The sequence below is a fragment of the Nannospalax galili genome, unplaced genomic scaffold (genome assembly GCF_000622305.1).
Source record: "Nannospalax galili isolate Female #2095 unplaced genomic scaffold, S.galili_v1.0 scaffold405, whole genome shotgun sequence".
In the NCBI taxonomy this organism is placed as follows: Eukaryota; Metazoa; Chordata; class Mammalia; order Rodentia; family Spalacidae; genus Nannospalax; species Nannospalax galili.
In genome coordinates, this window is record NW_008354532.1 from 4,618,958 (window position 1) to 4,643,853 (window position 24,896).

At 43.1% G+C, this 24,896-nt stretch overlaps 1 protein-coding gene and 1 non-coding gene across 6 annotated transcripts in view; both read right to left on the reverse strand.

Annotated features, from left to right (window-relative positions):
- Nucleotides 1-24,335, reverse strand: part of Gpat3 (glycerol-3-phosphate acyltransferase 3) — a 70,477-nt gene extending 46,142 nt beyond the window's left edge. For 2 of the 5 annotated variants that reach the window (XM_029555336.1, XM_017802853.2), the window contains exons 1-3: nt 24,186-24,335; nt 23,600-23,890; nt 16,875-16,941 (exon numbers count right to left, since the gene is read on the reverse strand). In XM_029555336.1, the coding sequence (XP_029411196.1) occupies nt 16,875-16,941; nt 23,600-23,740 (208 nt within the window). In that variant the 5' untranslated portion in view covers nt 23,741-23,890; nt 24,186-24,335. Of the gene's footprint in view, nt 1-16,874; nt 16,942-23,599; nt 23,891-24,039; nt 24,101-24,152 lie in introns of those variants that run through there. The other 3 variants (XM_017802854.2, XM_029555334.1, XM_029555335.1) reach the window with 3 other exon arrangements.
- LOC115067468 lies at nt 17,591-17,695 on the reverse strand. Its single transcript, XR_003846881.1, has one exon. It is a non-coding gene; the product is annotated as a small nucleolar RNA U13 (small nucleolar RNA).
- Nucleotides 24,336-24,896: the final 561 nt, after the last annotated feature.

The following is a 24,896-nucleotide window of genomic DNA, read 5'->3' on the forward strand; positions in this document are numbered from 1 at the left end:
TAGTGAAATCTAGCCTTTAAAGAGAGGGCATTTGGAGATGGTATATTTGAGCTCTAATTAGGTCATGAAGGTGGAGCCCTTAAGAATGGGATTAGCAGCCCTATAAAAAGGACCTCAGAGGGCTGGGAAGATATCTCAAACGGTAAAATTCTTGCTGTACAAACATAAGAACCTAAGTTCAGATCCCCAACACCCATGTGAAAAGATACATGGTAAATGCCTGTGACCCCCTAGCAAGGATCCCTAAAGCTCTCTGGCTAGCCAGCCAAGATGATTTGTTGGGTTGCCAGTTCAATGAGAGATCAGTCTCAAAAAATAAGATGGAGACCATTGAAGCAGGCACCTGATGTTGACCCCTGGCCTCCTCATGCATGCACATACACTTAATTGTAGCAGAGAGATGCCACAATAGGGCAGTACCTGAACAAAGACAGCCTGACTCAGCACTGGTTAAAACCAAGAGTGAGCCCAATCTGTTCTCAGAACTTGTTCCTTCTGTGTTCTCTCAGAACTGTTCCCTGAACAAAAGACTTGCTCTCTACAATATATTCATCATATGAGAAAAGAGGAATTTTGTCTTGTCATGGAAGGATTTAAGTTTCTGATCCCTACCAAGCCAGAACAGCATACACAATCACAAAGACATTATCTATCTAATCTCACCTGTTGTTTGTAACATAAACTGGCGATAATTCATTGCCTCCAACATACATACATTATTCTGGGTCAGAGCAAAGAAGGGCCCTGAGGGATTAAAGCCATATGTTTATCTTACAAGAAAAGTCCAACACCTAATAAGATTGTTTGCACTGAGGTAATATAAAATGATCTCCCAAAACACAAGATTAACTTTGGTTACAAGGCTAGGTAAAATTCCCATTTATAACAGAAGGCATTCCAAAAAAGTCATTCCCACAGATACTAATAATATAAATATAAGAGACCTCAGAGGGATCCCTCACCATTCTGCCCCTTACAGGCACAGTGAAAAGGCTCCTGTCTACGGACTTTGATCAGAACTGCCCAGCCTTTGGAAATGTGAAAAATAAATTCCTATTGCTTATAAGCAATCCAAACTATTGTATTTTGTTATGGAAACCAAAACAGACTAAAACTTGTGCTAAGCTACAAGTACTAGATATTAACTTTTTTCCCTTGAAAATGGTAACTGTGGAAATTCTACTTCCTTTCTATTTATTATATATTCTAGAAAATAAACATAAAATAATCAATGCTGATCATAAAATGGAAAGGCTTTAACCCAAATATAAATATTAGTTATGGAATTAACCATGTGTTTTGAAGCACAAAAGGGGACTGATGGGATATAGAGGCACTGTAATCAGTTGTCAGCCATCACTGCAGAGAAGCCAACAAGCTTTGGAAATAACAGGCAAGGTTCCGTTTTAATAACCCACTCAGCACTCTGTTCACTCATATTTTGGCTGTCAACCCATATTGTCTGTTGATTGGCACACAATTTGGTTAAACATGAAATTCCACTCAGAAGTATTTATAAAACTCCATTGCCAAATGAGGTAGCAAATCAATAAAAATATCAGACTTTATAGTCTGGTACTTATTTGCAGTGTCTTTGATTATAACATTATTTTTTTCTTTGTTTTTTAATCATAGGATCTCACTATGCAGTCCCAACTGGCCTGGAACTCCATTTGTAGACCAGTCAGGGATTAGAAGCTTGTGCCACCACACCTGGCCCAATACTAAATATTATTATTATTATTTTTTTTTTTTTTTTTTTTTTTTTGTCTTTTTGAGAAGGGTCTCCCTGTAGCCCCAGCTGTCCTGGAACTCACTATGTAGACCAGGCTGGCCTTGAACTCACAAAGATCCACCTGCCTCTGCCTCCCAAGTACTGGGATTAAAGGCGTGCTCCACCACGCCCAGCAACACTAAATACTCTTAATAGAGTCATTTCTTCAAAACTTTTGTTGAGCCAGGTATGTTGGTGCACATCTTTAATCCCACACTTGGGAGGCAGAGGCAGGTGCTCGGACCGTACTTTAGCAGGTGCGTTACATCCATCTAACAAAAGCTTCCCACTGGGGCCTATATCCTCCCCTGCCACAGGTGGGTGACCTGGTCTATAGCACCAGATGTGTGTTCCACACCTAGGAGCGGGCATAATATCCAATGGAAAATTTGCTGGTTGTACATACACTAGACACTCCACTATGGCACTAGCAGGAACATCTTGTTTAGTATGTTGATAGCACAACACTCAGGATCCCTTGTTGAGCAGAATTATAAGAGACGATTCTCCCCCAGTCACCTGCATATCGCCTTTTGGCACCATGAAAGCCACCCATCCAGTGGCAAGGAGTTTCCAGCTTAGTCCAAGTCTAATTTCTCCCTCTCCTGCAGGCATATCATGCAGTGTCTTCAGCAATAGGGTTTTTCCATCCACTTCTGGTGTACAACCAACATTATTGGCAATGGTCTTTATTGTTTTGGGGACCTCTAGGGCCCCCTCAGGCCAACAGCTCATGGGGAGCAACCCACCTCTAGCACTGGGATTTTCATTTAACAACTGTATTCTTCTGGAAGGGCTTTCTTCCATCCATATAGGGTTTCTTCTGTGCTTAAGGCTCTTTTTTTTCACTGTGCATCTGGAGAATTTTTTTCCCCTTTATTCCCATAGTTCTTTGTATAGCCCTCCTTCCCCGTTCCCCTTTAACTACACCCTTTTTACATATTTCTCCCTTAGTAACAAATTTATCCTACTATTCTTCTCTCTCAGGTTCCTTCTGTCCCTTTACCTCTGTTTCCCCAAAGAGGCATATTTTAAAGGCTACACATGAACAGTCAGATGAAGAGATATAAGGTGAGGGTCAGAAGGGTCTCCTCAAGCACAAGGGTCTCAAGCACAGGTACCTCTATCCTGTGGAATGGGGTGTGCCTCCTTCCCAGCCTGGAGGTGCTTGGCAATCTGGGAAGCTCCCTGAACCCTGTCCTTGGGAAGTTTATGGAGGCCCCTTTAGATAAGCATGATTAATTAGATCATTAACTACAAGGGATCAATTTAGCCTTCAGTCTCTAATCCCTGGGGGTGGATAAAAGTCCAACCCTGTGCCACAAAGTCATCAGCTCCATCCTGAGGCCAAGCAGGAGCTCCAGACACCAAACACCCCATTAGCATACCTAAGGGTATTGCATAGCTCAGAGATTTCCAGGATTATATAGTAACTCAACATCAGGAAAGGGTGGAGAGGCCAAATACTTATTTCTTGTTAGGTCACAGTGACAAAGGCAACACTCAGCAGGAGTTGCTATTTGTAGAAGAGTCACCTCAAACAACTGCCTGAGAAGCAGAAGGTGGTGACCAGAGGAATAGGGAAGACAGGCAGGTGTAGAGCAGGAAGTGGTGGCAAGGGCTTTGCATATAACAAATTCGGATTCCTTTTCAGACTGCCTTTGTCTGGTGGTGTGATCTGGATCAAGTTACTAGAAATTCTCCGTTTCCTCATCAATAAAGTAGGAGCTAATAAGGCCTCTTTCATATAAATAATTTTGCACAGTGGGCTCAATGTGCAACAAGTGGGGGTGATTATTATTATTATTAGTGGTATATTATCCACTTTTCTGTTGCTGTGATTAAGAGAAAAAAAAAGCCGGGTGTGGTGGCACATGCCTGTAGTCCTAGCACTTGAGAGGCAGGTGGATCTCTGTGAGTTCAGGGTCAGCCTGGTCTACATAGTGAGTTCCAGGACAGCTGGTGCTAGAGGGAGAGCCTGTTTCAAAAAGAAAAAAAAAAAAAAAAAAAAAAGGACAAGGAAAGTTATAGGAAGTGTTTATTAGGCTTACAGTTCCAGAAGGGTAAGAGTTCATTAAGGAGAGGAGGCACAGCAGGAGGCAGCTGGAGGGGAAGGTAAGAGCTCACATCTTCAAGTAGGCACAGGAAACAAAGAAAGACAGGCTGGAAGTGGGGTGAGGCCATATACTCTCAAAGCCTGCCCCCCAGCAACAAGCTTCTTCCAGCATCACCACACCTCCGAAAGGTTCCAAGACCCTCCGCAAACAGTGTCACCAACTGAGGAAGTGTTCAAATACTTGGAGCCCAAGGGGAAACATTCTCATTCAAACTCTCACTGGTGGGTTCCTGTCTATAAAATAACAACAAAAATGGAGATGTTCCAGAGTTTTGAATGGAAATTTTTTTGGTTAGGCAAAGAGGCCAGCATGGGGGTACACAAGATACTGACAAAAGGACCAGCTGGGTTCTCCATTAGAGACTCTACCTACTGAGATGACTGCTAGTCCCAACAGCAAGAGAACTTCCCTAAATTAAAGATGTGCTCTTGAGAGGATGGCCAGAAACTAACAGTTGATCCTTCTTCTCTCACCTAATCTCTGGGTCGCTGCTCTCACCCAGCTGTTCAATGCTCGAGCCTCAGAGATGAAGGTAACTGGTCCAAATCTGAGCTGACCTTTTGCTTTCTCCTTTCCTGCCAGAACTACTCCATCTTGCTTGCTAGTCATTAGTCAGCCTCACTAATGCTGAGTCATTTACTTTCAGAGATCCAGAGCAGTAATTAGTTATAACACAGAGCCTTGTGGGGTGGTTTATAAACAACAGATACTTATTTCTCATAGTTATGAGTATTCTTTCTTGATGGAAGGGAGGTAGAGAACACTCTGGGGTCTCTACTTATAGGGACATCCATCCTTATGACACCTCCCAAAGGACTCATCTCCTAATACCATCATGCTAGAAGATTCAAACACATCAATTAAGGATGGAGGCAGCAGACACACAGACATTCAGACCCCCACAAGCACAGGGACAAACAAATCTCTAATCTTTAAAGTTAAGCAAATCCTTAGGTCTAGGATGAGACTTAGATACAAACAATATATCTTCATTGGATTTGGATCATGAGGTACAGTGGGAAAGACCTAACTGTATCTGCCCTTAGGGAGCATGCTTCCTTGTGTGCCGTCCAGTCTTAATGGTACTCACATAGCCCACCCTCTTCCACCCACACTCTACCTCATTCCACCCTTCCCCAAACCAGCACTGAAAAATCAGAAATCAAGTTCTGCTGGACACGAGAATCAATCATGCTAACAATGGTGGATACTAATAGATAAGTGCATTATTTTACAAGCAGTAGCTTATAACTGGGTGCTGGGTGATGGACACAGGAGGTCTGCCCACATTCTTGGTTGTCACATAGGAACACACCACTACTATCTAGTGTGTAGCAGGCAGAAACGCTGCAAAACATCTCACAAAGTTGAGGAATGCTCCCAACACAGAACCATTTAGTCTCAATGTCTGTAGTACTAGCTGGGCATGGTAGTGCACACCTTTAATCCCAGCGCTTGGGAGGCAGAGGCAGCTGGATCTCTTTGAGTTCAAGGCCAGCCTGGTCTACACAGTAAGTTCCAGGCCAGCTGGGGATACAAGGAGACCCTGTCTCAAAAGACCAAAAAAAAAAAAAAAATCTGCAGTGTTGAGGTTCAAAGGCCCAACTCTCTGAAGTAATACATTTCTGTCAGCAAATGTATTGTTTGCTCCCTAGGTTTAAATTTTAGAGACTGATAAAGGCTAAAAGAAGGTGTGTTTTGAAGGAGGCAAACATCAAATCACACCCCAGAGACAGATGCCTGTTTTCCGTTCATATAAAACTAGCTCCATCTGCCAGATTAATGATTCAACCTATGAGTCCAAGAGATGACTCAGCAGGGAAGGGCACTTAGACTAGTCTATGCTGATGGGGACTGAATCAGGGCTTCATACATGCTAGGCAAGCAGTCTACTCACTGAGCCACACTCCCAGTACTAACTTTAGATACCTTTAAGAAGAAAGTTAAAGTTAAACCCCGACCTTGCCACCTCTTCCCCTCCCTCCTGAAGACAACACTCTCCTACAGAGTATCTTTTCTAAGCCACATTACAGTTACACCTGAACAAAGCCTGAGCCTTTGCATTCATTTTAAGACCAATAGTGGACCTGAACTGCTGAGTACCTGTTCCTTCACATGGCTCTCAGAACTGTGTTCCCAACACCCAGCTTCCCTCATTCTTTTATTGAAACAATATCTCTAGCATGAGATGGGGAAGTAGAAATCAGGGTCCATCCTTATCCTTAGGGATTAAGTTCAGGTGTCCAGGTCACAAGAGGAGCACATAACTCTGTGAGCTTGTTTACATTATAAATAATAACTTTTTGATTGCAAGGTTAGATAAAAGTAGTTAGTCAAGATTATGTCCATATTTATAAAAGTAATTCCTGCATATAATCTATACTTATCTGCATATATTTACATAAATGTATAGCATCTTTATACAATGGTAAAGTTTATGTGTGTGTGTGTGTGTGTGTGTGTGTGTGTGTGTGTGTGTTGCTTGGGACTGAACTCAGGAACTCTCACTAGTCAAGCATTCCACCACTAAACAATACCCGTCCAGCTCCTGTGGTAGTAAATTTTCAATAAATGTGATCAGTAGAATACATTTCCTTTTCTCTTAAAATTGCTGACATTTGTCTACTTTGTTCTCTCCATGTAAGCCCAGTCAATTTACTTTGGCTACTGTACAGTATTAAAACGATAGCTGACCACTGACAAATGTTCTCACTAATATGTGAAAATAGCTTGTCACCATATTTTCATTAATTGCATATGCTTGTGGCAGGTCACCTACTAGATCTACACAGAGTTCGGATAGGTATTTGATGTCTTATGAGAAGTTGGATTGTGGGTAATAGAGTAATCTTCAGCTTCACTTGGTATTCACAGATATTGTCAAGTTGTTCTCCAAAGTAGGTGACCAAGCATTTTATTGCATGTAAGAGATTATTGCATTATGTGCAATGACATTGCACATAAGAAAATGTAGAGTCTAATCTGGTGGCTTTCAAACAAACAAACAAACAAGAGAATCAAGCATTGTCAGTTACAGATTTTTTTTTTTTTTTTTTTTTTTTTTTTTTTTTTTTTGTCTTTTTGAGAAAGGGTCTCCCTGTAGCCCCAGCTGGCCTGGAACTCACTATGTAGACCAGCCTGGCCTTGAACCCACAGAGATCAGCCTGCCTCTGCCTCCCAAGTACTGCAGCTCTACATTAAGTCATGTAGACAGAGCTGGGTATAGTGGCACACACCTGCATTCTGAGCACTCTCGGGGTAGCAGAAGGAAATTTTGGAGTTCAAGGCCAACCTTGGCTGAATGAGACCCTGTCTCAAAAAGCAAAATAAAACCAAAAAAAAGTACATAAAAATATCTATAGCTGTCTAGCCAGGCATTGTGGCACATGTCTTTAGTCCCGGCACTCGGGAGGCAGAGGCAGGTAGATCTCTGTGAGTTCAAGGCCAGCCTGGTCTACATAGCAAGTTCTAGGCCAGCTGGGGCTACAGGGAGACCCTGTCTCAAAAACACAAGAAAACGAAACAAAACAAAAAAAGTTGACAGAATGTTTTAAAAAAAAAAAAAAAAGTAAACATTTTGTGAATCATGACTGAATTTCAATTCATAAAAATCAATTACAAAAATGTTTTCAATTGGGATATCTAAATATGATTGTGTATTAGTAGACATTAAGAAATTATGATGAGCTAAATGGACATGCTGTGCCTGTCAAATGGCATTCTAAATAATTATATTTGTGCCCATAGCTTACTGCTGCTGCCAGCTTAGATCAGAAAAGCTTCCTTTTGCAGTGGTCAGCAGTGACTGCAGAGATTCATAACTGGTCAAAGTACAGAGACTACGTTAACTGTTGAATGTCCAGTCATAAATAAGACATCGTGTTTTCCCCACCCAGACGCAGGGAGCATTGCAGAAGAGGTAAAGAATGCAAGAGCCAGAGAACAGGAAGCAGTGTGGAAAGCTGACTTGAGGTAAGACATGGCTGTGGAACTCACAGCAGCTGTGATTACAGCACACAAGCACCCTAAGAGTGTGCCTATCAAATCTAGTCGGTCAGGGAGAGGTTCATGGAGCCTCGCCCTTCCTTGAGGATACATATGCAGTTAATGGTTGATGGGGAAGGATCCCATACCTCTGTTAAAAACTCAACCACACTCTTATAAACAACCCTAATAAAACCCACAGAGGCACATACACACACACAAAAGAAGCGAATGTAGAAGTGGGGCTAGTTGGGAGAAGGAAGGGTAGTAGCAGAGGACGCTGGGAAAGGGTAGGGAGAACTGGAGGGGGACAAAGGTCAGGGGGTGAATATGATCAAAATATATTATGTATATATATAAAATGTCACAATGAACTCCATTAATATATATAGTCAATATGTGCTAATAAAAACTTTTTTTTTTTTACAAGAAAGTATGATGAGCAGGGCATGGCTGGCCCACACCTGCACTTGGGAGGCTAAGTTAAGAGGATCAGTGTGAGTTTAATGCCAGCTTGGACAACATAAAGAGTTCCAGACTGTAGGAATGACTTTTACAATATGGATTTACTCTGAACAAATGACTTTCACTTAACCTTGCAACCAAAATTAATCTTAGCTTAGTTTGTTTATAATGTGGACAAGATGAGTCTTGAGCCTCTCTTGTAACCTAAAATGTATAACATTAATCCCTCATGACTCTTTCTTGTCCTGGACCCAAAATAATGTATGAATGTATGTGTGGGCATTTCAAGAAAGCACTGGAAGCAATGCTGACATTCTCAAAGATATGCAGATTATCCCATTTGTGCTGTAAACAGTAGATGGGATTAAGCTGATAACATTTGCTCTTGGTTGTATGCAGACTGGTCTAGGTCTCTAGGAATCAGAAAGGGCAAAATTCTTCTCCAATAAGTGTCTGATTTTTACTTCCTCATTTCATTCTGTATATACTGTTTCAATAAAAGAAAGAGTAAGTCCTTTGTTGACACAGTTTGCAGGTTGACACAGTTGATCACAGTTTGCAGGTTCTCAGCTGTTCAAGTCCATTCTTAGCTTTAAAATGGATGCTAAAAACCAGGCTGTTTTTATTCAGGCATAACTGTAATGTGGCATCACATAGTAAATACCACACCAGACCAGACTAGGCTGCAGAGTAAAACACTGCCTCAAAACAAACCAAACAAAGAATTAAGTTTTCCAAAGGGACAATAACATTGTGGTTATTGGAAATGTTTTTTTTTTCTTTAGTTCATGAGAAGACATGAAAATTGTGTATCTGAATTAAAATACTTAATAAAAAATGGGAGGGGTCACAAATTAACCTAGCAGGTCAAAATCTTAGCCTGTCTGGGACCTTGTTATATGAGGCTCATGTGATACTTTATTTACTTCTGTGTAAGTTTGAAAACTCTCATCACCATCACCATAAGCAACACCCCCAACCCTTCCAGAGGAAAAGCAGGTAGACATTCAATCATGATAAAGAAAGCCTCGGGGCTGGAGAGATGGCTCAGAGGTTAAGAACACTGGTTGTTCTTGCAGAAGACCCGGGTTCGAATCCCAGCACCCACATGGCAGCTAACAACTGTCCATAACTCCAGTCCTAGGGGATCCGACAGCCTCTTCTGACCTCTGTGGGCATTGCACGACACGGGTGCACTTACCTACATGCAGGCAATACACACACACACACACACACACATACACATACACACACACACACGCACACACACACACACATAAAATAATAAATTAAAAAATTAAAAGAAAAAAAGAAAGCCTCAACTTATATCCTACTATAATTTGGACCATGTCTTAATGGTTTTATCTCCAGCATTTTGTTCTTACTGAGCGTTTGGATGGACAAAGAAGTTTGTCGGCCTGAGGTACAAGGCAAGGGAAAAATAGTACTGGAGCTAAACTAGCAGCAGGCCACGTAATTATAGAGCCTTCTGGAGAAGGTGTGGAGGCAGCATGCATTTCCCACAGTCAACACTATCAGATCAGGCCCGAAACACTCCCAGGGAGCAAGGCCAAATGACTATGCCCTGTGCTGTGTACAGCATGTGTACTATATGACTCATGCTCAGGTCAGGTGCAGGCCGGCCTTTCCATCATGCCTGTGGATTTTGGGTTGTTATTCATTCTAATGTTCTAGTACCATAATGCAGTTACAATAGAACTTCATCTGCTGTCACTAAAATTTCAAAATTACTGATTCAAAATTACTGATTCAAGCCTAACAGTATCCTGGAAATCAATCAGGTACTCAGAGGATGCGGCAGGCAGCTCTTAAGTCTTGAAAATTGGGGCTGGAAAGATGACTCAACAGTTAAGAGTATCAGCTGCTCTTGCAGAGGACCTGGGTTCAGTTTCTGGGACCCACATGGCAGCTAACAACTATAGTTTCAGGGGGATCCAACGCCCTCTCTTGGCCTCCATGGGCATTGCATGCACATGGTACAAAACACTCATACACATAAAGTAAAAAAAAAAAAATTTAAGTCTTAAAAGTCCTGTGCTATTTACAACTAAAATGAAAGATGCTAAAATTTCAGAATACATCACAGAGTCCTGAGGCCAGAGTGGAAAATATTAACAAAGGTTTCATTGCACTTTCTTTTCTGTCCCCTTCCATGCTGTGGCTGTAGCTAGCACATATGTTCTCGGGGAAGAAGAGGGCAATATATTTCCACCAAAGCTTAATGCCAGTGTACAGTTAAAGAGAATAAATGTATACTTTCATCTATGTTAGCAAAGTCCTCTAACCTCAAAGAGGTTTCAAGAAAGCATATACTGAACTCAATTACACCATTTTCTATAAAAGGCATAGAGTATGGTGAAAAATATAAAATGAACTATTTATCACAAAGATAATATTTTCTCAGGTTCGCTTGCAGACAGCTTATTTAATAAAAATCACAGAAAAACTCAATCTAAGAAGGACTTAAATGGGGAGAAAGATTTGAAATGTGTTTGACCCCCAAATAATTTTTTAAAAGATATAATTTTAAAATAATAAAATGTGTTTCAGTAAGCAAACAAGCAGCAGTTCTGTGAGTGTGCAGAAAATAAATAGGTATTATCCTTCCCAGGCCAATCTGTGCCTCTCAGGTCTTCCAAATGTACCACCAGGACTGTATCATTCAGAGGCACGTCAAAACCACACCTCACTCTGTCCCCAGGCCTGCCTGTGATCCTTTCCTAAGCTGACTGGCTCCATACTGACTTGTGCTACTGTTGGCTCCCATACAGACATGATGCTCAGAAGACAGAAGATTGCACCAGCCAAGCACATGAGTGTTCAGTGTTTCGTCACCCTCTTCCATCTGTCTAGGATTGTGACACCACTTCTCTAATGACTCCAAACACGGATGGATCAATGGGGCACACACCCCTTAAGTTCAAGCTACCTAAGCACAGAGTCAGAAAGGGGGCAAAGGTGCACAACATGCAGAGTCACGGGATTCACCGACATGAACAGAGCACCAGTCTCACAATGTCCTTTAACTTGTTCACCTATTTTAGCACCTGTCACAGTGGCCTGTTGGATGACTGGCTCCCTACAGACACCACATTTTAATAATCTTTGGACCCCATGCCAACCTGAGATATTACAGATATTCAATAACTTTGAGTTGATTCTCAATTTCATAGGCTACAGGGAGGGCAGCCACTAAAGTTCATAGATGTCAGCTTAACTCAATAATTACAGCATATTTTATCGCTCTGTGTGTGTGTGTGTGTGTGTGTGTGTATGTGTGTGTGTGTGTGAGAGAGAGAGAGAGAGACAGAGACAGAGACAGAGACCAAGACAGAGACAGAGAGACTGAAAGAGAGAGGATCTTACTTATCCCAGGCTGGCCTTGAACTTGTTATATACCCAAGGATGACCTTGAACTGCTGATCCTCCAGCCTCTATCTCCTGAGAGCAGAGATTACAGACCTGTTTTATGCAGCCTGGTTTTATGCAGTACTGGGGACTGAACCCTGGGCTTCATGCATGCTAGGTGAACACTCTACCAACTGAGCCATTTCCCCAGCTCTGACTTCCACTGGTTTTGGGGGGTATCATAGAAAAGGCAAAAAGAAAATAAAGCCTGATAATAATAATGATAATCCCATACTCAAAGTATTCATGAAGTCACATTTCCATATAGCCTAAAAAAAATACATAAGCAAACCTGCACTATAGAAAACACAAACATTGTTGATTTCTCGATTCTCTTAACCTACCAAACTGAAACACAGCATGTTAACCTGAAAGTGGGTACCTCTTCCATTACATTCAACAAGCCCACCAGAACAGTTGGAAGTATATCCTCCCTTCCCATTTTTTTCTCGCTGTTGGAGGTGCTTACCGCCTGCGCGTAAGGTCTAGATTGGGCGTGGCCTGGTTCTTGGGGTGGCTCTTCCTGCTACCACGCAGGAGATCCTAGCAAGCCGTATTGGCGCGCATGGTTTCTCTTGTCCTCTTTGCCTTAATGGGCACAATTGTATTCTCCACTCTCCAGCATCTTGGCTGGGTTAGAACTGGTCTGGGCAGTGGTTCCAAATGTAGCCATGAAGAATTAGAGGATTGTAGGGTCTAAACTCTCAATTTGAATGGCTTACCTTTATTTGCAGTTATGGTGTGGTGGCGCATGCCTTTATTCCCAGCACTTGGGAAGCAGAGGCAGGCGGATCTTTGTGAGTTCGAGGCCAGCCTGGTCTACATAGTGAGTTTCAGGACAGCTGGGGCTACAGGGAGACCCTGTCTCAAAATAAACAAACAAAACAAACAAATAAATTGATCTGGCAAAAAAAAAAAAATGTAAAAAAATTTTGCTCATCTGATTTGGAATTAAAACTGGTCAAATCGCCAGGTACTTTACTTGAAGGAATTTATCTTTTGAAGGGTTGTATTTGAAGAATTGTAGAACCTATATACTATTAGGAGCTATCGCTGTTAAATTGGTAGCATGCTTGCTTAGCACACATGAAGTCCTGGATTTGATTCCCCAGCACTATACAAACTAGGTGTGGTATGACATACTTGTAATTCTAAGCACTCAGGAGGTAGAGGCAGAATATTAGATATTCAAGGTGATTCTCATCTAGAGTTTGAGGCCAGCCTGGGATACATGAGGCTTGTCTCAAGAAAAGAAAAAACATTATGCATTATTGTGGGTTTTAGGAATAACAAAGCATTTGACTGAAAATGTCTGGGCTTTTTTGTATAATTAGATTGCTGCTGTCAGATGCCTGAAGCAACTATTCCAGTTTCACAGTATACTCTTAAACACCAAAGTATTATCAATAGTAACATTTTCACCAATCTGCATATTTCTGATCCTCTTTATTGCTAGGTACTGTCTCTCAGATATAGCAGATCTTTAATTTTTTAATTTCTTTAGATACTTTCAAAATGTGTATCTATGTGGTTTAATGAGAGAACAAGCTTAATTGATAACTTTCTGCTGTGTTGAGAACCTGGGTTGTCACTGGTTTTGAATGAAACCCTATGGGGCCTATACAGTGGGGTGTTTGTGGTACATGTTTTGGACCATGTATTTAAGAAAACATGGAGTGTTTCAATTTGGTAGGTTAAGAGAATCAAGAAATCAACAACGTTTGTGTTTTCTATAGTGCAGGTTTGCTTATGTATTTTTTTTAGGCTATATGGAAATGTGACTTCATGAATACTTTGAGTATGGGATTATCATTATTATTATCAGGCTTTTTTTTCTTTTTGCCTTTTCTATGATACCCCCAAAACCAGTGGAAGTCAGAGCTGGGAAAATGGCTCAGTTGGTAGAGTGTTCACCTAGCATGCATGAAGCCCAGGGTTCAGTCCCCAGTACTGCATAAAACCAGGCTGCATAAAACAGGTCTGTAATCTCTGCTCTCAGGAGATAGAGGCTGGAGGATCAGCAGTTCAAGGTCATCCTTGGGTATATATAGCCACTACTCCTATAAAATCTGACTTCCTCTGAACCTAGTGTCTCAAATGCTTCTTAGAATTCTTACTCCAAATGAAGGGTTTCGGTTGGATAAAGACAAAGCACATAAATAGCCAGGGACTGGTTAGCTCTCTTGCACTAAAAGCTAACAGGTGTCATATGTCACATGGGAAAACAGAGATCAAATCAAGGAACATTTTTTTTGTGGTGGTTTTTATTATATGTGTATGAGTGTTATGCCTGCATGTACATTAAGTGCACCCATGTTGTACAGTGTCTGCAGAAAACAGAAGAAGGCATCAGATCCCCTGGAACTGGAGTTACGGATGGTTGTTAGCTGCCATGTGGGTACTAGGTTTCAAATCCCTGTCTTCTATAAGAACAGCCACCGCTCTTAACTGGGAACCTTTAGAAACACTACATTTTCCAGCATGGTTGCACTTGTCTTTAATCTTAGCAGTCAGGAAGCAGAGGCAGGCACATCTCTGTGAGTTTGAGGCCAGTTTGGTTTTTTTTGTTGGGTTTTTTTTTTTTTTTTTTTTTTTTTTTTTTTTGGTCTTTTTGAGACAGGGTCTCCCTGTAGCCCCAGCTGTCCTGGAAATCACTATGTAGACCAAGCTGGCCTTGAACTCACAGAGATCTGCCTGCCTCTGCCTCCCAAGTGTTGGGATTAAAGGTGTGCACCACCATTTTCCATCTTTAAAAAAACAAAAACAAGGTCTCACTAACATAGTCCAGCTATGTAGTCCAGACTGGCTTCAAACATGCAATCCTCCTGTCTTTGCCTCGAGGGTTCTAGGATTACAGACATGTGTTACCACACCCAGGTAATGCACTTCTTTGGTACAGGACTTTTCTAGACCTTTATCACTAATGATAGTATTCTCTAAAAGGAAGGGAGAGTATTTAATGATTCCCAAGCTTATTTTCCTGAAGAGTTTGATGCCATTGGGGATATTGAATGCTAAAGACTGAACTCAGAGCTAGATATAGATGAAGTATATACTCTACCACTGAGCTACATTCCCTCCCAGCCATGATGGTATTTTTTTTCTTTTTTAAGATTTAGGGGGCTCGGCTAGAGAGATTGCTCATCAGTTAAGAGCGCTAACTTCTCTTGCAGAGGACCTGGGTTCAATTCCCAGGACCCACATGATGGCTAACAACCATTTGTAACTCCAGTTCCAGGAGATCCAACGCCCTCTTCTGCTCTTCTGTCCTCCACGGCACTGCACGACACAGGTGCACTTACACACATGCAGATATACACTCATACACATAAAACTAAAATAATAAATTTAAAAAAAATGATTGAGGGGGCTAGAGAGATGGCTCAGCAGTTAAGAACACTGGCTGTTCTTGCAGAAGACCCGGGTTCCAATTGAGCAACTACATGGCAGCTAACAACCATCTGTAACTCCAGTTCCAGGGGATCCAACACTCTCTTCTGTCCTTCGAGGGCACTGCATTACATGGGTGCACTTACATACATGCAAGCATAGCACTTGTACACATGAAATAAAAATAAACTATAAGAAGATTTATTTTTATTATTTTAATTATGTGTATGTTTACATATGTGTCTGTGTATGCATAGGTGCACCTGAGTGCAAGTGCCCACAGAGGCCAGACATGTCAGATCCCCCTGGAGCTAGAGTTACAGGTGGTTATTAGCCACCTGACATGGGTAATAGGAACCAAACTTGGGTCCTCTGCAAGAGCAGTATGAGCTTTTAACCACTGCGTCATTTCTCCAGCCCTTATTTTTGTTTCTAGTTCAGTATTACCAATTAGCCTTCATCAGTAAGGCATATTCTGGGGAACATACGTCGAGAACCTCTGGTTAGAAGTTAGAATGAGCCTTGATAAAACCTCACGAATAGTTTTTAACTCCCAGATACTCCAATTAGCCCCTGCTATGGTTTGGATGTAGTTTATATATATCCCTCCATGTTCATGTGTAGAGGTTCATGTGTAGAGGACTGTCCTCAGTGTGGCAGTGTTGAGGGGCTGTGCACTTTCATGAAGAGAGGCCAGAATGAGGTCCTGGGTTGTAAAGGTGCTGCACTCAGAAGAGATTATTCCTACAACCCTGTGATAGGACCTGTAGGCATGGGTTGTTACAAAAGCTTGAACCTAATCCCTGAGTCACTGTCTGCTTCCTGTTTCACCACATAGAGGTTTCCTTCTTTTCATCTACCAAGAGTTCCTCACCAGCACCGTGCCATGCCTTTGAATTCTTGGTACACGGTAGCCGACCCAGTTTCTTGTTATAGTGATAAAAACTGGCAAACACAGTTCCCATCTCACCCTTTTTAAAAACTATCCATTCTCAAATTTAAGGGGTAAGTGACCAAAATAAAGCAAAGGGTCAATTGATACAGTTTAATTTTAAGTCATCAAATGATCTCATAATCGGTTTCGGGAAAAGTCAAAAAACTAAGAAGAAACGATATATTTGTAAAGATAATTATCAATGTTTTCAGGTTTCAAAAAAAATCAAAGTAGAGATCAAGAAAGCTCAAACAATAATATATGCAAAATAATGTAATACTGAATAATTAAGACGGCCTTATGATCTATGGTAACTGGAAAACGCAAAGATATAATAACTCCCCCCCCAAAAAAATAGCATATACAACACCAAATAACCAAGTAGTGGACATGTAGCACCATGCAGATTGAACCACACCATATCAGTGATTATATATATAAACGGGCTAAATGCTTACTTACATTAGCTTGGTAGAGCTACTGTGACAATGTACCACATTGCCTACCACCACCCAATTTTGACCATTGACTCTATCTTTAAAACCATAAGTACCCATCTTCAAACACAAGCCTTAGGAACAAAACAATCCCTGTAAAATCACACAGAAGCACTAACTTATATTTCTACCTTCATATAGAAACGCTATCAAAATGTAGGCAGCTGCTATTATGGGGAAAATTACCAATGACCCAAAGCCTGAATACACCAAGTTCAAACTGGATGGATATAAATCAATTCGATTTGAATATTTAAAGAATTATATTGTAAAGGAAGACTTACCCACAGAAGCTGAATTTTTAAGACCCGACTCCTTCGGGACTCCTTTTTCAATTCGTAATGTGGCCCACTGTTCAAAAACAAGAAGCACGTATTTAAACTCTTCCACAGACACAATGGGAAACACTGAAGTCATGCTCACATAGAAATGACCTTAAACACTAAGCCCAACACTTTCTGAATTAGAGATACTCCGGGAACCTCTGAGGTAGCAGTAGGACTAGTCCAACACATGCTCCTGTAAGAGTCACTGATGGTGCCCTAATAGACACGCCTGTGCTCTAACACACACTTCTTGAAAAAGTTGTGCAGTATGTAGGCTAAGACAGACATGCGTGTACTCTAATACACACTTCTTGAAAAGGCTATACAGTATGTAGGTCAAGACCATAGGTTATGGCATCAATGATGTCTGGTTTGAGAAGGCCAGGTAGCTCAGTGGAAGAGAGCTTGTCTGACATACACCGGGCCCTGGGCTCTATTCCTAGCACTGTAAAATAATCAGTAATATCACTCAAGAAAACCATGTCACCTTGTTCTTTACTTATTAAGATGCATGACTATGAGGATTATCAGGTTTTAGAAAATATAAGAACTGGCATAACAACTATCACCTTGTTCTGACTGGAGCTAAAAGTGTATGAAAATGTCAAGATTCTTTTTTTAATGGCCATTTAGGCTCATTTATTTCACATAGGAAAAGTCACAAGATCCTCTAAGTTCACAAGATGCATAATGTGCCAATGTCAGAATAAGATCTGAGGGAGGCACATGCCACTCAACTGTGTGACTACCTAATCACCCCACTTATAAACCAAAAAGAGCATCCCAAGGTAGGTTTGCCATACATTTTTCATACATTTCCTTTCTTTTCCTTATTTTTGAGACAGGATATCACTTTGTAGCTTTGGCTGATTTAGAACTCACTCTGTAGACCAGGCTGGGCTTGAACTCACAGAGAGCTACCTAACTCTGCCTCTAAAGCACTAAAAGCATGCAGCCACGCATTGAACTTTTTTTTAACTGGGAACAGAACTCAGGGCCTGCAGGGTGCTAGACAGGTAGACAAGCGACCCTGGCTGAGCCATGCTCCCAGGCCCTCCACCTTGAACTTCTGGTCTTCCTGCCTCTGCCTTTCTTCCCAGCACCAGGATCATGGCAGCCCTGGAAGACTACATACAGTGACATTCTTCAAATACCAAATCACACCCTCAAAGAGCAAGAGGACTAAACTACAAAGAGCCTTTGGGACTACATGAGGGAGCTCTAAAGAAATCCATACAAAATCCAGACTGTGCTGGAGACAAACAAACTTCAAGGCTGGAGAACCAGCCCTTCAATGCCAAAGGGAATTTGTAGAGCATAGCTATTTCCTCCTTTGGGGTTATTCTCAGGTGAAAGAGAAAAGCGTTGCAGCCAGCCACATTTACATGGGACTCAGTCTTCCTATTTCCCAGCTGAGACCTTAAGCTCTTGGGGCATCTGTTTCATCATCCTTGCAGCAGGTCAACACCAAAGGTGGCTGTAAAGATTAATGAAAGCCAAGCCTGGTGACACAGACAGGCCTGTGATCTCAGTTATTTGGGAAGTTGCAGCTGGATCATAAATTTAAGGCCTACCTGGATTAGAGTGAGTTAAGGCCATCCTGGGCAATTTAGTGAGACTCTCTCAAAATAGAAAGTAAAAAGAATACTGGAGAGATGGTTCAGTAGAAGAAAGCCCTTGCCTAGTATGTGCAAGCCTTGAACTCAACCCCCAATACAGGGATGTGGGGAAAGGGGAGGTGTGGGTATTAAATGAGAAACTACCTTGTGTCCACTAGATGGTAGGCCACAAAGCAGACTACGATATAATGTTTCTTCCTCCCCATACCTCACACTTGATTTAGGTTCCCAAAATGAGCAGCATTTCCCCTGTCGGTGCATCTCCTAACAGGTAGCTATTTTTCTTTTACCATGCCAGCTTCTCTGTTGAAGGGAGTAAGCCCAAATACAGAGGCAGCACAGCTCTTAGGAGGGTTCTAAGTCTCTTCAGGGTGATCTCAGCACACTTCTTCCACAAGGCCCCAGAAGAGTAACTCTATGGGCCAGAGTACCCTAAAGTACAGAAGCAGCTTTTAACAACCTCCACTACTGCACCCCACAGAAAGCTAAAAGGCATTTAGCTCTGTCAGGCCTTTTCATTACTTAATTCCAAACCCTGTAAGAGAAAAGGTAGCTGTCCAAAATTCATTTTTAAAGTTTGTTTCAAGCCTGATTTAAAATTTAAAAAAAAAAAAGTCTCATGTACCCCAGGCTATGTAGGTGAGAATAACCTTGAACTTCTAATCCTCCTGCCTCTAGACTGCTGGGATTAAGTGTTCTTCTGTGCCCAGGTGCCCAGTTTATGTGGTGCTGAGATTAAAACCCAGGGCTTGGTAGGCAAACACTCTACCAACTGAACTACATCCTCAGTCCTCAAATCTGATTTAAAATTTAAGCCAAAGGTTTGAAAAATTACAAAGCTCTCACCTAGACAATTATAACTTCCAGTGTCTTTAGAGATTGATTTTTATAGCCAGGCATGGTGGCACATGCCTATAATCCCAGCACTCGGGGAGGCAGAGGCAGACAGATTATCTGTGAGATCAAGGCTAACCTGGTCTACATAGTGAATTCCAGGCCAGCTGGAGCTATAGGGAGACCCTGTCTCAAAAGAGACAAAAAAAATTTTTTATTTGTGTGTGTGCGTGTGTGTATACATGTGTATGCAGGTGCCTCAGAGGCCAGAAGAGGCCATCAGATCTCCTGGAGTTAGTTACAGGCAGTCGTGAGCTGCCTGATGTGAGTTCTAGGAACTGTACTTGGGTCTTCTGGAAGAGCAGTTAGTACTCAATGCTGAGCCATCTCTCCAGCCCCTGGTAAACTTAAGTCTCCAAAGAATACTCTAGAGACTAAATGGAAAGAATCAAACTGAGACCTTACGAAAGAATGAGCAGCAGAAGTGCTAGGTCTACAAAGTGAATTTCTGTAAAAGGTAACCTACAGAAAAGCACAGCACCCAGAACTAAAGATGTTCCAATACTGAACAACTGCGGTGATTCTTAAGGGAATTATCCCCATTGTTAAGGAAAGCAAGCCAGTGTACCAACCCCAGCCTAAGTCTCTGAAACAGCTAACATTGTTCTGGGCGAAGGATGTTAATCATACATTTCTTCCTGATAAGCTCCTGTTAGGAGCTCCAGGAAGCTATAACCAACAAATCAGCTGATTCACAAAATGAATCTATCCAAATTCCATGTATACCAAACACCACCCTCTAACTTGATAACTTAGTAATGAAGATAACTCCTTACATTGCCACCTACCTGGTTTCCAAATGTAATGGTACATCTCCCACTTTAACTAGAAGACTAACATTATTTAGGGGATGGTGGGAGGGAGGGGATAAAAAATACAATGTCAGGGCTGGAGAGATGGCTCAGCAGTTAAGAACACTGCTCTTGCAGAAGACCCAGGTTGAATGAATCCCAGCACCCACATGGCAGCTAACAACTGTCTGTAACTCCAGTCCCAGGGGATCCTACAGCCTCTTCTGACCTCCGTGGGCATTATACGACACGGGTGCACTTACTTACATGCAGGCAATACACATATACACATAAAATTTAAAATTTTTTTTAAATATGAAGGCATATGTATGAAAATGCCATAATGAAACTCATTATTGTGTATGATAACTTAACATTTTAATTAAAAGGCCTGGGGATGTAGCTTAGCTGACAGAGTACTTGCCTAGCATACATATAGTCTAGGTTTAATTCCCTGAACCAAATTATACCAGACAGTGTTACACGGCTGTAATCCCAGCACTTGGGAGGTAGAGGCAAGAGGATAAAAAAATTCAGGATCATCTTCAGCTAAGAGAACTCAGCCTGGGCTACATGAGCTCCTATCTCAAAAAAGGGTCTCTTAATAAAAAAAAAATTTTTTTTAAAGAAAAATAAAATTAACATTCTTAAGAAAACAAAATTCCTTGATTAGTAAGAAATTCATCTCTTAGACCAGATATGGTAACTTATGTCTATAACTCCAGCACTTTGGAGGCTGAGGCAGGAGGACTGTCACAAGTTTCAGGCCTACATACTGAGTTTCAGGCCAGCCAGGGCTACAGAGTGAGACCCTGAAGAGACAGAGATAGGGAGAAGGAGATAGAGGGGGAGAGGTAGGAGAGAAAGAGAGAGACAGACAGACTCAAAGTCTCTCCTTTAGCTCTAGATAGACAAAAAATAAAGCTTGGGGTCCTGTCAAACAATCTGCAGGTCAGAACCCGGACTGGAGATCATCTCACCAAATATAATAATTTGCCAGCTGGGAAAAACTAGCTGGCATCTCCCCTGGCCATCTCTCTAAGCTCTCCAGGAAGATTAAAGCAAGACACATGGGAGTGCACATCTGGAAGTCAGTGTGTGATTGATTCCTCTTCACCAGTTCTCCAAAAGATTGTGAGACCAGTTCATTATTTCATAGATCAGACAACACAGGAACAGGCTGAAGAGCATCACCTGCTATAGGGGGGAGCATTCTGAAGAACAACCAACGAGGAAAGACACTCGAACACAGAGCATAGTATGAACACACAGAAAGTAATGGCAACAAGAAAAGCCCAACAAGTAGAAAGAGAATTTTAAAACCCTAAGGGCTAGTGAGCACAGTGGTACATACCCTTTATCCTAGTGCTTGGGAGCCAAGGATGCAGTTCAAGGCCAGCCTGGGCTGCAGAGTAAGACCCTGTCTCAAAAATAAACAAGAGAAGCTGGGCACAGTGGCGCACACCTTTAATCCCAGCACTCGGGAGGCAGAGGCAGGCAGATCTCTGAGTTCAAGGCCAGCCTGGTCTACATAGTGAGTTCCAAGACAGCTGGGACTACAGGGAGACCCTGTCTCATAAAAGACAAATAAATAAAATAAAATAGAATAAAAAATAAACGAGAGGGGCTGGAGAGATGGCTCAGTGGTTAATAGCACTGACTGCTCTTGCAGAGGACCCGGGTTCAATTCCCAGCACCCACATGGCGGCTACGAACCGTCCTTAACTCCAGTTCCAGGAGAATCCGAAGCCCTCTTCTAACCGCAGCAATGCACCACATGGGTGCACTCACATACATGCAGGCAATACACTCATACACACAAAATAATAATAAAATAAATAAAAAATAAACAAGAGAACAAGGCGAGGTGGCACACGCCTTTAATTCCAGTACTCAAGAGGCAGAGGCAGGCTGAGATAGAGGCCAGCCTGATCTACATAGTGAGTTCCAGGATAGCTGTGGCTACAAGGAGACCCTGTCTCAAAAATACAATAAAAGGGGAGGGGAAAGTAGAGAGTAGGGCAGACTAGGAATGAAGATGTTAATATAACTTCAAGGCCTCAACAAAGAAAGAGACAGAAAGAAAAAGTTCAACAAGGATCTTAGAAAAGCAGGGCATTAGCAGGCATCAGGCAGCCCTGTGGGGTAGAGATATGCTTTTGAGAGCCACCCCACTACCAAGAAGGAAGAACAGGAAAAGCCAAAAAAAAAAAGCCTATGGAAGAACAGAAAGTTACAGCCAAAAAAAAGAAGGAAACTGTACTAGAAGGCAATGGGAAGCTGGAGAAACAAAGAGGCCCGAATCTAAGCAAGTATACTATTCCTTAAATAGAGATGAGAACCTAACACGCACAGGTACTCATTAAAACAACTACATGGAAAGCTAAGCGTGGTGGCTCCTGTCTGTAATAACAGCACTTAGGAGGCTGAGGCAGGTAGATTGCCAAGAATTCAAGGCCAACCTAGGCTACAAGAGTGAGAGCCTTTCTCAAAACACAAAACAAATTGTGTGGAAAAATAGGTGTTACTACTCCTGTTTTGCAGATGAGCAAAATAAAGTCCACGAGTCAGTTGACTTTGACCTTGATAGGTCACCTACTAGGATCTGGGTACTAAATCTAGGAGACCTGCACAGCCTACACCTCTCTTCTTTAAGACTGCTGTTTCCCACATTTAATGCAGACAAGGGCTGAACTCTTGAGTGTCTCAGGACACAGTGCTTGCCTCCCTGCCTCACACTGAAGACTTATCTAAACTGAAGTTGAAGTAGTCTACCTCCCCTCTCTTCCACTCAGTTACATCTAACACCTTTGTCTGCAGAATTTGTAAACCAAAGGAAGGGCAAGCTGAGGTCAAAGAAGACACCTTTGCAATGGCATTCGGGTGCCAATAGTTGGATACAATTTCCATGACTCCGCTAAAATGAAATCAGATTCTTTTTCTGTCACCCAGTCATTGCTTTTATCTTGGATGTTAGACAAAAAGGACCTCTGAAACCTGGGGCTGTAAAAACTAAGTGAAGTGACAGCCCCCACGGCATAGTGGATAACAAATCTGCTGCTACAGCAGGCGGCCGCGGGAGGGTTAACCTAGTAAGTAAAATAATAGTGTTGGTAGAACCCAGGAGGAGGGGGCGCTCCAGTAAAGTGGTCGGTTGTTCCCAGCTGGGATCAGCTTGGCTCTGCGAGGCAAGCAGAGATACGGAATTCCGAGCTACCGCGAGCCAGAAACCGAAAAACACAGGTCCCTGTCCCACCCCGACACACCCCGACCTCTGACCTTCTGAACTGCCCCTTGGGTCTCCTCAGCCATCACCGTTCTAAGCTCAGCCCCCGCTGCCCCAGCACAGCTGGGACTCGGCAACCTTCCGCACACTCACCTCCAATGTTTTCACCAGGATCTTCATGTAAATCTCCGAGATGCCCAGAGACAATCCGAAGGCGGAGGGCAGCAGGATGAGGCCGAGCACCAGCGTCAGCCAGATGGCCAGAACCTTCACCGCCAGGTCTGCGCCCTCCATGGCTCGGCGCGCCTCTGGGAGAGGTCCCTGGAGGAGATCCAAGTGACAGCTGTCCCCTGTCCCCAGGCAGTCCTCGCCTCAGCTCTGGAGCAGAGCTCCCTACTCAGCTGGGCTCCGAGTCAGCGCCACAGCCTCCTCGCCGCCCTCTGCCTGCGGGAAGAAGGAAGGGAAGAACTTCCAGAACTGCCGGGGTCTTCTTCCTCCTCCTTCTTCTCCTCCTCCTTAGGTCCCTCGCCCCCGCGTGCTAACTCTCCGCTAGAGGCCCAGGCGAAGCTGAAGCCGCAGAAGCTGGTACAGACCTGAGTGGCACGGGCGAGAGGACCCGGCTGGGGCGATCAGCGGACACCCCCCGTGCGGTCAGAGAGCACCTACGCAGCCAGGAACGCACCCCACTCGTGCCTAATTTCCTCACCATGGCGATTGCAACATCCCTGCGGTGACTCACCGAGGTCCTCCGGCAGCCAGGATCCCTGCAGGCGCCCGCACCTCCGTGCCCGCCGCGGACAAAGCTAGCTGGTGGCTCTCCAGCTCCGGGAGCCCTTTTTCTGCGCGCAGCCCTCGCTCAACCCCCTTCGCCACCCAACTGGGAGCTCCCGGGGCGCCACAGCCTGGGGAGCCACCGCCCCCGGCCCCACGCCCCGCCTCTCCCCGCCCCCTCCACACTCCCGGCGAAAGGTCCTTTCGGGAGCAGACTTTCCATCCTCACCCACAGAGTGGACAGCTGGCGCCCCAGAAGGTCTTGTTTGTAAGTGTGTAAAACCTCCTGGGAAGGGTTTCACTCAAAGGAAACTGCGAAGCTCTCACCCTACGGCTCCTGCTCTCCCGCACCGCCTTTTCCACCCTAGCCAGCTGCCAGCCTGAATCTTGCTAGTCAGGAATGGAGAAAAATCGCTTAGCTGTCTCCACAAGTCGCCTTAGACACTCAGCCACCACCTCCTGGGCACAGACTAGACCCAGAGGCCTGGCGGGGTGGTTGTAATCCCAGGCTGAGAAGGGAAGGTCTGAGTGGAAGATGAGCCTGGGATACCTACGGAGTTCCAACTTAGCCAGGGCTACTTAGCCAAGCCCCTGTATAGGACTTGTCTGAAAAACCAGAGGAGGAGAAGGGGAAGAGGAAACCCAGAGGCTATTTGTCACTCCCCTTCTGCATGCGTTT